General features: G+C 49.7%; 2 protein-coding genes across 13 annotated transcripts in view; one reads left to right on the forward strand and one right to left on the reverse strand.

The window, feature by feature from the left end:
* Positions 1–16,693, forward strand: part of ELAC2 (elaC ribonuclease Z 2) — a 73,680-nt gene that overhangs the window by 22,731 nt on the left and 34,256 nt on the right. For 4 of the 9 annotated variants that reach the window (XM_055258697.2, XM_063628317.1, XM_063628316.1 and 1 more), the window contains exons 15-25: positions 1,144–1,262; positions 5,238–5,334; positions 7,060–7,198; positions 7,770–7,808; positions 7,936–8,045; positions 8,687–8,786; positions 8,865–8,985; positions 9,245–9,323; positions 9,916–10,060; positions 10,695–10,808; positions 11,384–11,527. In XM_055258697.2, coding sequence (XP_055114672.1) covers positions 1,144–1,262; positions 5,238–5,334; positions 7,060–7,198; positions 7,770–7,808; positions 7,936–8,045; positions 8,687–8,786; positions 8,865–8,985; positions 9,245–9,323; positions 9,916–10,060; positions 10,695–10,808; positions 11,384–11,527 — 1,207 coding nt within the window. Of the gene's footprint in view, positions 1–1,143; positions 1,263–5,237; positions 5,335–7,059; positions 7,199–7,769; positions 7,809–7,935; positions 8,046–8,686; positions 8,787–8,864; positions 8,986–9,244; positions 9,324–9,915; positions 10,061–10,694; positions 11,347–11,383; positions 11,528–11,860; positions 12,057–16,693 lie in introns of those variants that run through there. The other 5 variants (XM_055258701.2, XM_055258702.2, XM_063628319.1 and 2 more) reach the window with 2 other exon arrangements.
* Positions 12,025–16,693, reverse strand: part of ARHGAP44 (Rho GTPase activating protein 44) — a 201,335-nt gene continuing 196,666 nt past the window's right edge. For 3 of the 4 annotated variants that reach the window (XM_055258708.2, XM_055258706.2, XM_055258705.2), the window contains one exon: positions 12,025–13,635. In XM_055258708.2, coding sequence (XP_055114683.1) covers positions 13,496–13,635 — 140 coding nt within the window. In that variant the 3' untranslated portion in view covers positions 12,025–13,495. Of the gene's footprint in view, positions 13,636–16,487; positions 16,540–16,693 lie in introns of all 4 variants that reach the window. The other variant, XM_055258707.2, reaches the window with a different exon arrangement.

Raw genomic sequence — 16,693 nt, forward strand, 5'->3', positions numbered from 1 at the left:
CCGGGTTCAAGCATTTCTCCTGCCCCAGCCTCCCGAATAGCTGGAATTACAGGCGCCTGCTACCACGCCCGGCTAATTTTTTGTAATTTTAGCAGAGACCAGTTTCACCATGTTGGCCAGGCTGGTCTCGAACTGCTGACCTCAGGTGATCCACCCACCTCAGCCTCCCAAAGTGTTGGGATTACAGGCGTGAGCCGCGCCCGGCCTGCTTTAATTTTTAAAGATCTGAACCTTGATTTTAAGTTTTCTGCCCACTCCACAGTGTTTGTATTAGAATAGAGCATGTGCTGGATTATGACTGGATGCTGTCTGCTGTTGAGGTTGGGTAGTTGGGGCCCTTTAAGAGACTATACTAGCAAGACTCGGGCCCACAGGCAACATCATGGGGTTGAAGAACCTGGTGTCCGTTTGTCGGCGTCTGCACAGGCTCTTAACACACAGCAGTGATACACAGCCCTAGCCGACATTCAGATTTACCTTGTGCTTGTGAAAAATACTGCATAGGGCCTGCCCCAGACGTAGTGAATTAGAATCTTGAGAGTTAGGCTTGGGACTCACAAGCTCCCAGATGATTTTAATGCTCTGCGAGGTTGAAGAGCCGCCTGTCCAAGGAGTTGTCACTCCGTGTGATCTGGGGCTTGCTAGGAAAGTGAGATTCTCAGGCCTCACTGCAGAGCTGCTGAATTGGCTTCTGCGTTTTGCCAAGGTTCCTGGGTGTGAACATGAGTTTCAGAGTCACTCCTCTAGGGGCCCTGCTTCTCAGCTCAGACCATTGACCCCCTCAGAGGACATTTGGCAATGTCTGGAAACATTCTTGGTTGTCACAGCCTAGGAGGTGGGTAGTGGTGCTGCTAGTGGGGAGAGGTCAGGGGTACTGCACCAGGACAGCAGCACTGGCCACAGAAAAAAACCATCTTGCCCTGAGCATCAGTAGTGCCCCGTTGACTGGCCCTGAGGCAGAGCAGTGCAGCATCCAAAAGGCGGTGGAGCAGAACTGCCCCAGATCCTAGTCACTTAACCTTCAGTGTTGATCTGAAGGAACTTCCTGCAGATTGTCCCCCTGAATTTATTCTGGACATCCACATTGGGGTCTGCGGAGGCCATGTACCCTGTCACCTGAGATGCTTCTCTCTCTCCCTGCAGGGATGCCATTATTACTTGCAATCCTGAGGAATTCATAGACGAGGCACTGCAGCTTCCCAACTTCGAGCAGAGTGTGCAGGAGTACAGGAGGAGTGTGCAGGACGGCCCAGCCCCAGCAGGTGAGTGAGAGCCTGCAGAGCAGGCTTTCTTTCCTGGGCTCTGCCCCCTGCTGCTGTTTTCTTTTTTTTTTTTTCTTTTTTCTCATAGTTTTTTTTTTTTTTTTTTATTATACTTTAGGTTTTAGGGTACATGTGCACAATGTGCAGGTTTGTTACATATGTATCCATGTGCCATGTTGATTTCCTGCACCCATTAACTCGTCATTTAGCATTAGGTATATCTCCTAATGCTGTCCCTCCCCCCTCCCCCAACCCCACAACAGTCCCCAGAGTGTGATGTTCCCCTTCCTGTGTCCATGAGTTCTCATTGTTCAATTCTCACCTATGAGTGAGAACATGCGGTGTTTGGTTTTTTGTCCTTGCAATAGTTTACTGAGAATGATGTTTTCCAGTTTCATCCATGTCCCTACAAAGGACATGAACTCATCATTTTTTATGGCTGCATAGTATTCCATGGTGTATATGTGCCACATTTTCTTAATCCAGTCTATCGTTGTTGGACATTTGGGTTGGTTCCAAGTCTTTGCTATTGTGAATAGTGCCGCAATAAACATACATGTGCATGTGTCTTTATAGCAGCATGATTTATAGTCCTTTGGGTATATACCCAGTAATGGGATGGCTGGGTCAAATGGTATTTCTAGTTCTAGATCCCTGAGGAATCGCCACACTGACTTCCACAATGGTTGAATTAGTTTACGGTCCCACCAACAGTGTAAAAGTGTTCCTATTTCTCCACATCCTCTCCAGCACCTGTTGTTTCCTGATTTTTTAATGATGGCCATTCTAACTGGTGTGAGATGGTATCTCACTGTGGTTTTGATTTGCATTTCTCTGATGGCCAGTGATGATGAGCATTTCTTCACATGTTTTTTGGCTGCATAAATGTCTTCTTTTGAGAAATGTCTGTTCATGTCCTTTGCCCACTTTTTGATGGGGTTGTTTGTTTTTTTCTTGTAAATTTGTTTGAGTTCATTGTGGATTCTGGATATTAGCCCTTTGTCAGATGAGTAGGTTGCAAAAATTTTCTCCCATTCTGTAAGCTGCCTGTTCACTCTGATGGTAGTTTCTTTTGCTATGCAGAAGCTCTTTAGTTTAATTAGATCCCATTTGTCAATTTTGGCTTTTGTTGCCATTGCTTTTGGTGTTTTAGACATGAAGTCCTTGCCCACGCCTATGTCCTGAATGGTATTGCCTAGGTTTTCTTGTAGGATTTTAATGGTTTTAGGTCTAACATTTAAGTCTTTAATCCATCTTGAATTAATTTTTGTATAAGGTGTAAGGAAGGGATCCAGTTTCAGCTTTCTACATATGGCTAGCCAGTTTTCCCAGCACCATTTATTAAATAGGGAATCCTTTCCCCATTTCTTGTTTTTGTCAGGTTTGTCAAAGATCAGATAGTTGTAGATATGCGACATCATTTCTGAGGGCTCTGTTCTGTTCCAATGATCTATGTCTCTGTTGTGGTACCAGTACCATGCTGTTTTGGTTACTGTAGCCTTGTAGTATAGTTTGAAGTCAGGTAGGGTGATGCCTCCAGCTTTGTTCTTTTGGCTTAGGATTGACTTGGCGATGCGGGCTCTTTTTTGGTTCCATATGAACTTTAAAGTAGTTTTTTCTAATTCTGTGAAGAAAGTCATTGGTAGCTTGATGGGGATGGCATTGAATCTATAAATTACCTTGGGCAGTATGGCCATTTTCACGATATTGATTCTTCCTACCCATGAGCATGGAATGTTCTTCCATTTGTTTGTATCCTCTTTTATTTCATTGAGCAGTGGTTTGTAGTTCTCCTTGAAGAGGTCCTTCACATCCCTTGTAAGTTGGATTCCTAGGTATTTTATTCTCTTTGAAGCAATTGTGAATGGGAGTTCACTCATGATTTGGCTCTCTGTTTGTCTGTTATTGGTGTACAAGAATGCTTGTGATGTTTGTACATTGATTTTGTATCCTGAGACTTTGCTGAAGTTGCTAATCAGCTTAAGGAGATTTTGGGCTGAGATGATGGGGTTTTCTAGATATACAATCATGTCATCTGCAAACAGGGACAATTTGACTTCCTCTTTTCCTAATTGAATACCCTTTATTTCCTTCTCCTGCCTGATTGCTCTGGCCAGAACTTCCAGCACTATGTTGAATAGGAGCGGTGAGAGAGGGCATCCTTGTCTTGTGCCAGTTTTCAGAGGGAATGCTTCCAGTTTTTGCCCATTCAGTATGATATTGGCTGTGGGTTTGTCGTAGATAGCTCTCATTATTTTGAGATACGTCCCATCAATACCTAAATTATTGAGAGTTTTTAGCATGAAGAGTTGTTGAATTTTGTCAAAGACCTTTTCTGCATCTATTGAGATAATCATGTGGTTTTTGTCTTTGGTTCTGTTTATATGCTGGCATTAAGTGGAGTGCTGGCGGGGCACATTCTAACCTGGCTTTTCAGTCTAATCTAGGGCTTCTCTACTTCGGCTGTACGTTAGAATTATAGTCATTGGAGGAGGGGGCTTTAGGGAGTTTAAGAATCCCAATTCCTGGCTGGGTGCGTGGCTCATGCCTGTAATCCCAGCACTTTGGGAGGCCGAGGTGGGCGGATCATGAGGTCACGAGATCAAGACCATCCTGGCTAACATGGTGAAACCCCGTCTCTACTAAAAACACAAAAATTAGCCAGCCGTGGTGGCAGGCACCTGTAGTCCCAGCTACTCGGGAGGCTGAGGCAGGAGAATGGCGTGAACCCGGGAGGCGGAGCTTGCAGTGAGCCGAGATTGCACCACTGCACTCCAGCCTGGGCAACAGAGCGAGACTCTGTCTCAAAAAAAAAAAAAAGAATCCCAATTCCTGTGCCCCATCCCACCCAATCAGAGCATTTGGTGATGGCACCCAGGCATTCTTGGCAAGGCACGCACTGAGTGAAATGGTTTAGTGAACGCCTGTGGAAAGAGCTTTGAGCAGGGACTTGGCTGACAGGGATCTAGTCCTGGCTTTGCAGATGCACAACCATGGAGGATCTTGGCCACGTCACTCAACTGAGGCTGAGGGCCGGGCACAGGCTTTGGAACCATCGAGTCTCCCTGGATTTGAATCCTGACCCTGCCTCTTACCATCTTCACCGGAGACCTGGGCCTCTGAGCCTGTTTCCCCCTTGGGAAGCAGAGCATTTCCTACCTTGTAGGGCTAGGAGGATGCGACCAAAGTGCATGGTCTTGCAGTAAGAGCTGGATGCAAGGCACACACTGTTCTCTTGAAATAAATGACAGTTCCCAGCATAAAGAAATGTCATTTTTTAAACGTAAAAGGATTACAGCAATTCTTTTGAAGAAAGGACTGGAGAATTTATTTGTTGTTCTTCTTAGCCCTTTGGTGACAAATAGCCTGTTCCACACTGGTGCGAAGTCCTTTGTTTCAGGGCGGTTGCCAGGAGCCTGCCAGTCCCCCTCCTGGGAAGCTGGATAGAACTGTGTTGCTTACCCATCCGTCTTAGTCTGTTTTTTGTTACTATAAAAGAATATGTGAGACTGGGTAATTTATCAAGAAAAGAGGTTTATTTAGTTAACAGTTCTGCGGGCTGAGAATTGAAAGTCATGGCCCTAGCTTCCAGTGAAGGCTTTCATGCTGCACGATAACATGGCAGAGGAGCGCAAGTAGGAAGTGGATGCTTGTGAAGACGGGAAAACCTGAGCTGCACCATGGCTTTATAACAGCCTGCTCTCCTGGGAACAAATCCATTCCCTTGAGAAGTAATGCAGTCTCCTGAGAGCCAGTACTTACTACTGCAGCTCCAAGCCACTCAGGAGGATCCGTCCCCGTAGCCCAAACGCCTTCCGCTAGGCCCTGCCTCCCAAAACCGCCATACTAGGGAGCACGTTTCCACATGAGGTTTGGGGACAAACCAATGATATTCAAACCATTGCATCTCATGGCTGCATGCTGGCTCACTTTTGACCCAAAGGAATGGATTGTTTCACATGGATTTTTTCACAGAGAAAAGAAGTCAGTACCCAGAAATCATCTTCCTTGGAACAGGGTCTGCCATCCCGATGAAGACTCGAAATGTCAGTGCCACACTTGTCAATATAAGGTATGCTGCTTTCCCAGGAAGCGTCCTTCCATCAAGGGCATGTTTACTTTTTAAACAAAAGTCTTGCTGTACTCACCAGTCGATTTGAAATGCAGCGGTATCAAGCCCTGTCACTTGTCATGTCGACTGGAGTGTCCAGGAGAGGAGGGTGGCCTTACTGCATTTTATAGCCTCAGCAGCAAACTTTTACCCTGGGAATCACCAAAATTCATCCCATGATGTCTTTTAATAAACAGCTGATTTTACTGCGTGCAGTACACCTAGCTAAGAAATTAGCTCGTTTAATTTTTACATTAATCCTGTGAAGTGGTGAGTAACTACCCATTTTGTTGATGGGTGAACCGATACTCAGAGAGGCGACTTGCTGTGGTTCGTACAGCTGGTAAGTGGGTCATCTGAAGTTTGAGCGGGGACTTGGGGGTCTTGATTGCTACGTGGTATTGTCCCCCAGCTATTTGTTGCTAGTATGTTAAAAAGCTTTAGGGTTTTGCACATTTGTGTTCAGCCCCTTTATTGGATTCCCCTTGACATGCTTTTTAGTTGATTCTCTTGGGTTTGCCTGGGGTCATCAGCAGAGAGATTAGTCAAATGCGTTGTGAAATGTACATGTTATCTCTGCAGATAATATGTGAAGAAAATAACATTGTGAATTACCAGGTTTGTTTTTAAATTTTGCTTTGTCATCTTAGATGCTAGTGGTGGATGATAAACAACCAAATAGTGCATTAAATATATACAGCAGTGACGAGATGCGCCCTGACATCAGAAATATACAATTTGGGGTGTGTTTCTCTATGGATGAGGACATGCAATAAAGCAGCCTGGAGTGAGCCAGCCTCTCCCGGGGGTTGAGATCCTGGGGGAAGAAGGGCTTTTTGAGTTGCTGACCCGACACCCCGCGAGTGGCTTTTGAACCAGCTGAAGCTAATGGGAAGGTGCTGTTGCCACCTTGCCTCCCGACTCCTTTTTCCCCCAGAAGGTAATATCTTAGCACCGAGGCTTCTCTTTGCAAAATGGGTGCAGCCCTCTCAGTCTTCGTGGCTCCTCCCAGAGAAGGAAGGAGGCGAGAGCGGGTCAGCACTCTCTCTCCCTTGGGGCAGAGCTTCTGAAATGGACTGCACGGCAGAATAGCCCAAGAAGCTTATCAGAATCCAGGCTTCCAGAGCCCTACCTAAAACCAAGTCAGAAACCCCGAGTGACACGTGGGAGTCTGCATTAACTAGCTCCCTGAATGAAGCACCTGCAGCCCGCCCTGCACCAGGTGTCTTTGAGGACATGAGCTGAGGAAACCCCGACTGCTTGCAAAGGGGGAAAAGTCCGATGGCAGCTGGACCTAGAAAGAGTCTCGTGTGGCCCAGTGCCTGTCTGGTATTCTCAACAGAGGCTGTGGCCACAGTCAATCTGCGTAGTCAGATTCATTGTTAGGACTAAATGCTTTAAGCCTCCTATAAACTTTTTTTTTTTTTTTTGATGCCCAGCCTTTGTGTAAGTCTACTCGAAAGGGTTTCAGGGTTCCATGGATACTTCTTTGCTATAAAGAGGATGACACATGTAAAATTACCTTTATGGTTAAATTAATTGGCTTTTATATTAGCTCCTCAAAGCAAAGCACGAGAGACAGAAATTTCTGCAGTTGCTTCCTGGTCTTGTCCAAAGCAGACATCAGCCTCTGAACCATCAGCAGCTTCCCAGTGGCGGTGACTCTCTTCTTCGTCTCTTCCGTAGCCCCGACACGTCTCTGCTACTGGACTGTGGTGAGGGCACGTTTGGGCAGCTGTTCCGTCATTATGGAGACCAGGTGGACAGGGTCCTGGGCACCCTGGCTGCTGTGTTTGTGTCCCACCTGCACGCAGATCACCACACGGTGAGTGTTGGGCTGGACCACAAAGCTGGAGCCTGGAGGAGGCACTGCCACGCTGAGTTGGCCCTTTGGCCGCATCTTTTCCGCCACTTCCAAACTTGCCCAGAGCTTTTGTTACTCATCTCTAGCTAGGAAATGGTCTTTTACAAAACTCAACATAGTCGTCCTGCGCAACAAGAATGTCTGCTCTTTCTGTTTAGTTCCTTTCCTGCAGCAGGACAGGTTTGAGTTTACCCAGGCTTCTTTGAATCTTGAATTTCACACGGCCTGCTCAGAGGAAGCTTTGGCCAGATGCAGGAGGTGTGGCTGTGAGACCCTCACCTTGGTCTCCTGGGGTGCCAGGCCCTGGGCCATTGCCCTCTTCCCAACACGGGTCACGTTGCTTTCTGCCTGTGACATTTCAGGGTCATGGCGCAGGGGGCTTAGCATGTGCCACCCCTACTGCAGCTGTGTTAGAGGCTGGTGGGTGACATAGGGCTGGCAGCTCCTGAAAGAGCGCGGACTCCAGACCCTAACCCGAAGGAGAAGATCGCCCTGGGGCCTGGCTAATGCATGTCTCCTGTTTCCTTGCCAGGGCTTGCTAAATATCTTGCTGCAGAGAGAACGAGCCTTGGTAAGTGTGGCACTTGATTGACGTTTTGCATTTCAGTGGTTTACACGTCATCCGCTATGCTTGCTGGCACTCCAGTTTTTATTGAGATGTTCCGTCGTTGAGTTGGCACTTGGATTTTTTGTTTCAGGCGTCTTTGGGAAAGCCGCTTCACCCTTTGCTGGTGGTTGCCCCCAACCAGCTCAAAGCCTGGCTCCAGCAGTACCACAACCAGTGCCAAGAGGTCCTGCACCACATCAGGTGAGCATCCAGGGCAGCCTGGCCCCCTGGGCTTTTGCTTGCTGCCACCTCCTTCAGAAGCTCAAGGTTGACACTGGGGTAGTTACCAATATCCCCCAGCAGCCTTGCCCTTGACATGGTCCCAGATGGCAGAAGCAGGGGGACAAGTGCTTTGGCTGAAGGACAGAAACCATTAGATAGTTCCCATGTAATGCTTATGTTCTTAGAAGCATTTCTTCCCAGTCCTCATTTGAGTTCTGAGCTGCTTTCTAAACTTCGAGCAGCTTTTCTTGATGGGACAGTTCCAGAGCCAAGCACCCAGATAGTGGCTAGCACAGAGAATGTCCGTAGCAGGTGTGTGGCTAGCTGGCAGGTGGCACCATCCTCACCCCAAGGGGAAGGAGGCCTCTCTGCTGGAGCCATCCGTGGCCTGTGCTGCCTGAGCCAGAGGCAGCATTCACCTGGTGGGTTTCTCCCAGTGGTCTAGAGGCTTTGGTTTGGCTCTTTATATTTGACTGCTGTTTCCTCACCTTAGTGACTATGATTTAAATCATGTTTTCTCCTAAGAATGATTTTGGGGTTCTCCAGCCAAAGACTTAAACTTTGGTTCCAGATGTCCAAGAAATGTTTATTATCATTTTAAATGTTTTGTCTTTTTACAGTATGATTCCTGCCAAATACCTTCAGGAAGGGGCTGAGATCTCCAGTCCTGCAGTGGAAAGATTGATCAGTTCGCTGTTGGGAACATGTGATTTGGAAGAGGTAAGGGGCACAGCCGCAGGCATCGTGGGGGCGAGGTGGGGAGCAGAGCTGCAGAGCCCTCCAGCCCCGCCCTTTTAGTTTCAGACCTGTCTGGTGCGGCACTGCAAGCATGCGTTTGGCTGTGCGCTGGTGCACACCTCTGGCTGGAAAGTGGTCTATTCCGGGGACACCATGCCCTGCGAGGCTCTGGTCCAGATGGGTGAGTAGGGGAAGAAGCAAGCCACCCTCAGGTTGCTCTGGGGTTTGTGTAGCTGGAGGTGAATGCAGGTGAGCTTGCAGGGAAACGTCAGCACAGGCAGGAAACTCAGGTCCCCACCCTCAGAGTCTCTGGTTGTCATCCTAATAGGCAGACCCAGGGCCAGGGGAGTTGAGTGTTGAGACCAGGAAACAGCACGTGACTGAGGCTATGTGCTGCTCTCGCAGAGAACTCTGCCCTGATCCTTGTGCTGCTTCTCCAGGGAAAGATGCCACCCTCTTGATACATGAAGCCACCCTGGAAGATGGTTTGGAAGAGGAAGCAGTGGAAAAGACACACAGGTAGCAAAGGCCGGTCAGTCCTTGTCGCCCACATCCTCTCCCTCCCCCCTACGTGACACTGAGCAGCCGTCGTTTGTCTCCACTGATGTGGGGCTGCCCTGCTTCCTATCAAGGGCTATGGGGGCTTCCTTGACCTGTGGCAGTGCTCACAGGCCCTTGGCCTTTATTTTTGCAGAATTTTCTAGGCAAGGTTCTAGAGTGAGGCACAGTTTTTTGAAAGCATTTAGAAATCGGCTGAATAAACTATAAGCCACGTCACGGAATTGCCAGGGGAAGGTGGGGGCTGGGGGACTGAATTTTTGGCTGTTAATTTCAACAAAGGAGTGCATTACCCCAGGTGGGCCCTGTGCTTTCTCTTAGGTGTCCTCATGGACAGATTTGGCAGCCAACACAGAGGGTGGGCTTCATTCAGGGGTGTGTATGAGGGCTCTGGCCCTCAGGGGAGATTGTGCTGGCTACGGAGGTGCCCGTTAAGAAAACCCACCGGCTTCCCCAGGTGCCCTGGCAGTTGATGGCCAGGGTCTGTGCCACTGTCTGCTTTGCAGTCTTGCAATTGGGTTCAGCTTCAGTCTGCTCTGTCCTTCACCTGCAGCACGACGTCCCAAGCCATCAACGTGGGGATGCGGATGAACGCGGAGTTCATCATGCTGAACCACTTCAGCCAGCGCTACGCCAAGGTCCCCCTCTTCAGCCCCAACTTCAACGACAAAGTGGGAATTGCCTTTGACCACATGAAGGTCTGTATGTCACGTGGACAGCACAGGGCAGGGACGGGTCAGGGAGACGGGACTCTACACACTGAGTAGGACGGTCAGCTGGAGTTTGCTTTCTTGTTTGGGGCCACTGTGGGAAAAGGGTATCTACCCATCACTAACCAGGTGGAACCACGCTGGGTTTGCTGGTGAGACCCACCTCCTGCAGGGGCCAACTAGTCTTCAGTCTCAGTTCACTGGAAATTTCTGAGAATCCTTTTAGGCCTGGACTGCTCACAGTCATGGCATTTGAGCCTCAGCACAGACCTGTGAGATAGGTGGTTGCCTCTTGTGAGTGGGAAAGCCAGGCCCGACCCTTGGCCTTCTGGAATGAAGGGGCAGGGCCCGAGCCAGGCCTCGTTTTTCAGGAGCTTGATTTTGAGAGCATCTGGACTGCTCTCCCTTCCCTCTCCGGAGGCCCTTAGCCAGGCCTGGGAGCCTCTGCCCCTTTAGAGGGCTCCCTCCATGCCATTCTTTTTTTCCATTTCAGCTGCGGCCCGTTGGCTTGTGCCAAGGAAGGGGCGTTGGCGCTGCTGTGTGAGCATACGATTGCATCCCTCCCAGCTCCTGTCCCCCAGCCCTGCCCCTCTGAGACATGTCCTTCTACTGTGTCTTCTAGGTCTGCTTTGGAGACTTTCCAACAATGCCCAAGCTGATTCCCCCACTGAAAGCCCTGTTTGCTGGCGAGATCGAGGAGATGGAGGAGCGCAGGGAGAGGCGGGAGCTGCGGCAGGTACGGGCGGCCCTCCTGTCCAGGGAGCTGGCAGGCGGCCTGGAGGACGGGGAGCCTCAGCAGAAACGGGCCCACACAGAGGAGCCACAGGCCAAGAAAGTCAGAGCCCAGTGAAGATCTGGGAGACCCTGAACTCTGAAGGCTGTGTGTCTTCTGCCCCACGCACGCACACCCGTATCTGCCCTCCTTGCTGATAGAAGCTGAAGAGCACGGTCCCCCAGGAGGCAGCTCAGGATAGGTAGTATGGAGCTGTGCTGAGGCTTGGGCTCCCAGATAAGCGCTAGTCTGTAGACGCCTCTTAGGACTGGTGCCTGGCACAGCTGCGGGACAGGAGGGTGCCACATGCAAGCAAGCAGATGAACTAATTTCAAGGCAGTTTTTAAAGAAGTCATGGAAACAGACAACAGCACCTTTCCTCTAATCCAGAAAAGTGATTCCCTGCACACCAGAGACAAGCAGAGTAACAGGATCACTGGGTCTAAGTGTCCGAGACTCAACGAAAATAGTATTTCAGCTGCAATAAAGATTGAGTTTGCAATTGTGAGTTCTTTTGCTTCCTCCTACTGCTGCTACAGAGCAGGATCTGCTGTGCTCCACCTTGGAGAAGGCTCTCTGCTGTAGTGTGGCAGCTGCCTGGTACCCGAGTGGCTTGGAAGTCAGCTCCCATCATAGTGAGCACCTCTGGAACCTGTCCTCAGAGAGCCACCCTTATTCGCCAAGTAAGTCTTTTTGACAGAACTCGAGCTGTGCCAGCTCACAGCAGGGCATGCTTTCCCTGTCAATCAATCAGTGAGAGCCTGGCCGGGCTGGTTTAATTGGTCAGGGAAATGCAAGTCTTCTGGTTGTTCTGGGTAAAAGTGGAGACAATAGATTTGCTGTGTTGCTTCCATACTGAGAGTGAGGATCACTTTGCCCATGAAGGTGTTGAGAACTGGCACATGGGGCTGGTTTCCATTGACCTTGCAGGATTTACAGACGCGGATTAGTGTTTGACAAATGGAGAGCATTTTCCAAGTCGAATCTAGTATTTATTGTGTATATTCCCTACCCAGGAGAATGTGAAAAGAGCTTTAAAAACTCATATGACAAGCGAGAGATCAACCAGGGACCTGGCTTTACACAGGTGGTGACCTTCCTTCAGGCTCCATCCAGGCGCACATTTGAGATTGACAGCCATGTCCCCGCAGGTTTATTAAAGCAAGAACAGATGCCAAGCTCAGGGATAATAAATCTATTTTAATAACATTACTTTTGACAACGATTTGTACATGTATTTAAAGATAACTTTCAACCCCCACCCTTACCCCAGACTCCCATTACAAATTGAGGCATGAACTGCCCTTGCCAGGAAGTGAGCAAAGCTGTGACATCAAAAGTCTGCACATCCCAGTCTCAGAGGAGGGTGACTTTACACTGTGTTGGGAAAAATAACTAAGCATTTAAATTTTTCATTGTACACCTGTACATCGGTTTAGATTGAATGGCTCAAATTAAACAAATATAGAGAGATTTCATATATACAAATATTATATCATGTATAGGTATATTATATCTATTTTAAAAGGATAAAATTTTAAACTTTGACTTCGCATGCATGGCCCAAATCTTCTCTCACTCCCCTAATCCCCAAGTGTGAGGAGGCTACCCGGTGCCCTCCCGGCCCTCGTCCCCATGACCAGATGGGACTTCATGAGAAGGGATGAGCGGCTGATGCTGGTGAGCAAAGCAGGCTACACCGCAGGCCGAGCCCGTGGGCCGGTGTCTCCGTGGCTGGTTTCACTTTTCCTCCACATGCTTTGGGTAACATAATTATTGCTATTCAGTTTGAACCTCCAGAAAGAAGAGACAGGCTCCAGGACCCCACAGACTAGTGAGCTGGGTGCCTTTAGGTACCTAGAGGGATAAAATTACTCTCATATAGCCAATATATTTGGGGACATGGAGGCCACCTTTGGGCCCTCCCGACATTGTCAGGCTTGTTTTATAGATTCAGAAATATAAAATGATATATAGGAGCTTTCAGTCACACAGTGGAAAAAGGAAAACAACTGTTTTGTTAGGAAGTGAAACATTTTTGTTTTCAGCCATTTACTTTGGAGCCCACTGATTGATGGGGGCAGCCTGAAGGGTTTTCCAGTGGCAAGCCCTCCCCCGAGTAGCTGGCAAAGGTCAGTGCCCCAGGACTTGCTAGAATCCTGGACCTGGTCCAGTTGTGGGTGAGAGGGGCCCTGCCGTCCTGCTTCCTTTCTGTGGCCATTAAACTGATCCTGCAAGACCTGACATGAGCCGTCCAAGGAAAAGGTAGCAGCCCTCGGCTCTAACCAGGCAAAGTGAGCCTCTCCCACACCACCCCGACCCTGCAAAGGACGTTCCTGACCAGCCTTGGATGGACAGGTGGGTGTTGCTTGGCATGGAGGCTGAAAGTGGATCAAAAGAGGCACAAAGTCAAAAGGCAAAGGTCAAACAAAAGGCCGAAGTCACCACCCGAAAGGAACAAACAAAACCTGCACCACCAGCATCACCACACGGACTGGAGATCACAATTTTCTGCCAGATTCCAACCTCGTGTTGGCAGTGGCAGGAAAGAGCCAGCAGAGAACACTTGGCAAGCTCACGGACACTGCTCCTGGCGGCGTTCCTAGGGCCCGTGATGTATGTACACGAGAGGCAGGATGGGCGGTGCCATGTCAGAGGGCGGTGCTCTCAGACTCCTCCTCCGAGTCCCTCTTGTCAGTCACTGAGTGTCGCCGCATGTGCTCCAGGGGACTCAGGCGGAGCGTCGACCCAAGCTCTATGTGGATCGAGGGAATATCAAAGTGGACAAGATCTGGAAGGTGGCAGAGAGAGAGGTGGTTGAAAGGAGGCTTCCCGGCAAATGAGAACCTAGTTGCAGGCAAGTAATGTCAGCCTTAGGAAGCAGGGGTGGTGCTACTCTAGGGATAGATGATTTGGAGGTTGGTTGAAGCATTTTGTTGCACAATCAGGTTGTGCTCATGCCTGCTTTGCTTCTACCCCGTAAGTTCGTAGAACCAAAGCACCCAGGATATGCCGCCGTGGTTCAGAGAGAAAGGCCAGAACAGCGCTTCCCTGCCAAGCCACAGGGTCCTTTATTCTTGATGAGAAGGATGCTGAGTAGGTCTCAATGACATCTTTTTGGGGATCTATGTCAGACTGCATTTCATTCCCCAGAATCTGCAGGGACAGGGCATGGGACAGTGGACCCCTTCCTCCTCTCAAGCCTGTGAGAGAATGGGGGAACCCTGAGCCAGTGTCCTCACTCTGAGAAACAGCTGCATTTTGGATGGCTGACATGGGTGGAGTAGAAGGTCTCCCTCAGGACCCTGGTTGTCATTGGTGCCAACTGTCCCTGACTGCAGGAAAACCCCCACCTCTGGTTACATCCTTATTAGGAGCATTAAAAGGTCATTTTTCCCGGCAAGATGAACTGGAGAAATGTACTTGAAATAACAGCTCAGTGTCTGGACATCTGTGAGTCGGCAAAGACGACAGAAGTCCTTAGACTGGCAGCCGAGTGGACACAAAGCCTGTTTGCCACGCCACATTAAAAATGGCCTTGCTGCTGCAGCCGCCGCCCTGGGGGGACACTGACGAGGCTGTGCTTGCTGACTCCTCCAGGATGTGCTACAGCCAGAGAGCCAAAGAACCACAGATCCCCTGGGTCCTTCACTCTTGTCATGCTGTCCCCCTCCTTCGCCTGCTTAGTTTTGTTTTTTGTTTTTTTTTTTTTGAGATGGAGTTTTCGCTTTTGTCACACAGGCTGGAGTGCAATGGCACAATCTCGGCTCACTGCAATCTCCGCCTCCTGGGTTCAAGCGATTCTCCCGAGTAGCTGGGATTACAGGCACCCGCCACCACGCCCGGCTAATTTTTTTTTTTTTTGTATTTTTAGTAGAGATTGGGTTTCACCATGTTAGTCAGGCTGGTCTCGAACTCCTGACCTCAGGTGATTCACCCGCTTCAGCCTCCCAAAGTTTTGGGATTACAGGCATGAGCCACCACGCCCGGCCTGCCTGCTTAGTTTCTGGCCCTCACTTAGCTTTGCAAGGCTAGGAGCAGCACTCCAGGAGGCAAAGGAAGGGAACGCATGTTCAGACTGAGGAATACCATACTAAGTGTACAGACATACATTTGGACACTGTCCTGAAAGCATCATACAAACATGGAAGCTCTGGGACAAAGGTCCTCCCTTGCCCCAACCCCCAGGCAGCCCTCACGTCCTTCCAGTCTTTGTTTTGCTGCCTGATGGAGAAGCAGAGATTTGGGGCGTGGGATTGGAGGAACAGCCAGTGCCACTTGTTCCTCTGAAGGAGGTGGCCTCAGACCCACCTCTGCCCTTCCCTGGCTGCTTGGGTCATGTCTCTACACGGGTGTGAGGCTGAGTGGCCCGGGGCCCACCTCACTGTGCAGGGTTCACTATCAGGTAAGAGCACAAGCTCCCCTGCTTCGATTCAAAAATCCCAAATGTGTCAGGCAGGAAGAGCGTGACCTTGGACAAGTTTCCTACCTTCCCTGTGCCTCAGCAGTCAAATGGGAATAATACAGGGCGGTGATGAATTTAGACGGGCCCAGAACAAGCACTTGTGTGAGCTGTCATACCTTTATCCTTGCTGCTCCCTTAAAGACACCCCCAAGGGAGGAGTCACTATGCAAGGGAATGGGATTCAGGGGCAGAAGCCCTCATCAGCATTCCTGGGAAAAGGGACACGGTGGCTGCTTGTCTCCAGGACAGTCGGGAAGCACCTGCCAGGAGACCTGTCGGTGAGCACCAGGTACCCTGGTGCCTCTCAGTAGTCTCTGCTGGACCATGGGCCGAATCAGGGAGAAGACCTGGTTTACTTTGGCCACCCCTACTTACTGAGGCAAATACACCAAAGTCCTTCTGGCTTCCTTCATGCCTTTCCCTCAGTTATGCTTTGAGCATTTACTCTTTAAAGGATGAGGAAACCAAACAGATACTGATATAAATGCTCCCCCCAATTTTACTGAGTTGGATAGAACGGATCTGTCTGGCCACATCCACATCCCATCTTGGGATGAGGGAGAAGGGGAGCGGGATGAGCTCTGATACGGATTCTTCAGGATTTGCCAGCAGTCTCAGCCTGGAGGAAGCCAGACGTTAGGATCTAAGTCTGGAAGGGGAGATCTGCTGGTGCAAACCCAGGGCCACAGAAAATGGGGTCCGAGCTGTGGTGTGGACCTTGTGCTGGGCTGCACCTGGTATGACCTCCCCTCAGGATGCCTTCCTAAACAAAGGTGAGCAGGTGCATGTCCCCCAGGGTGCTAGGCACCAAGCATCTCCAGCACAAAAGTCTCATACGAAGAACAGATCTGTTACAGCTCCATGGTCTAAGCCTGAGGGAGAGCAGAGGAGGAGGAGCTGCAGATGTGATTCTAGTGAAAGAGAAGGTGGAGAAAAGGGGCTGGCTGGGTTCTCCCCCAGCTCCTCCTAATGAAAAGAAAGAAAAGGAGGCCAGGGATGCCCCAAAGCCAAATAAGCTCATGGATCAAACTCATCCTTGCTGAGGCGGGGAAGGCTGGAGAGTGAAGCTGCCATGCAAATGGTCTGAGCCACATGCAGAGAGGAGGAGCAGAGGGGAGGAGCGGGCAGCTGGCCTGGCTAGCTAGCGGGGTGGAGGGGCGAGGCCGGGGCCAGCTTACCCTGAAAAGCCCCCTCACACGTATCCAAAACTGCGCCACTCATGTCACACAGCTGCAAGAACACAATGATAGGATTCGGAGAAAGGAATCAACACGACAAAACATGAACGTCACAAAAAAAAAAAAAAAAAAAAAAAGCTATGCCAATATCACAGTCCCAGACGGGCCACATCAAACCATGATGGATTCTACACTGGCTCAGAGAC

This window comes from Symphalangus syndactylus, chromosome 20, assembly GCF_028878055.3.
Source record: "Symphalangus syndactylus isolate Jambi chromosome 20, NHGRI_mSymSyn1-v2.1_pri, whole genome shotgun sequence".
Taxonomy (NCBI): Eukaryota; Metazoa; Chordata; class Mammalia; order Primates; family Hylobatidae; genus Symphalangus; species Symphalangus syndactylus.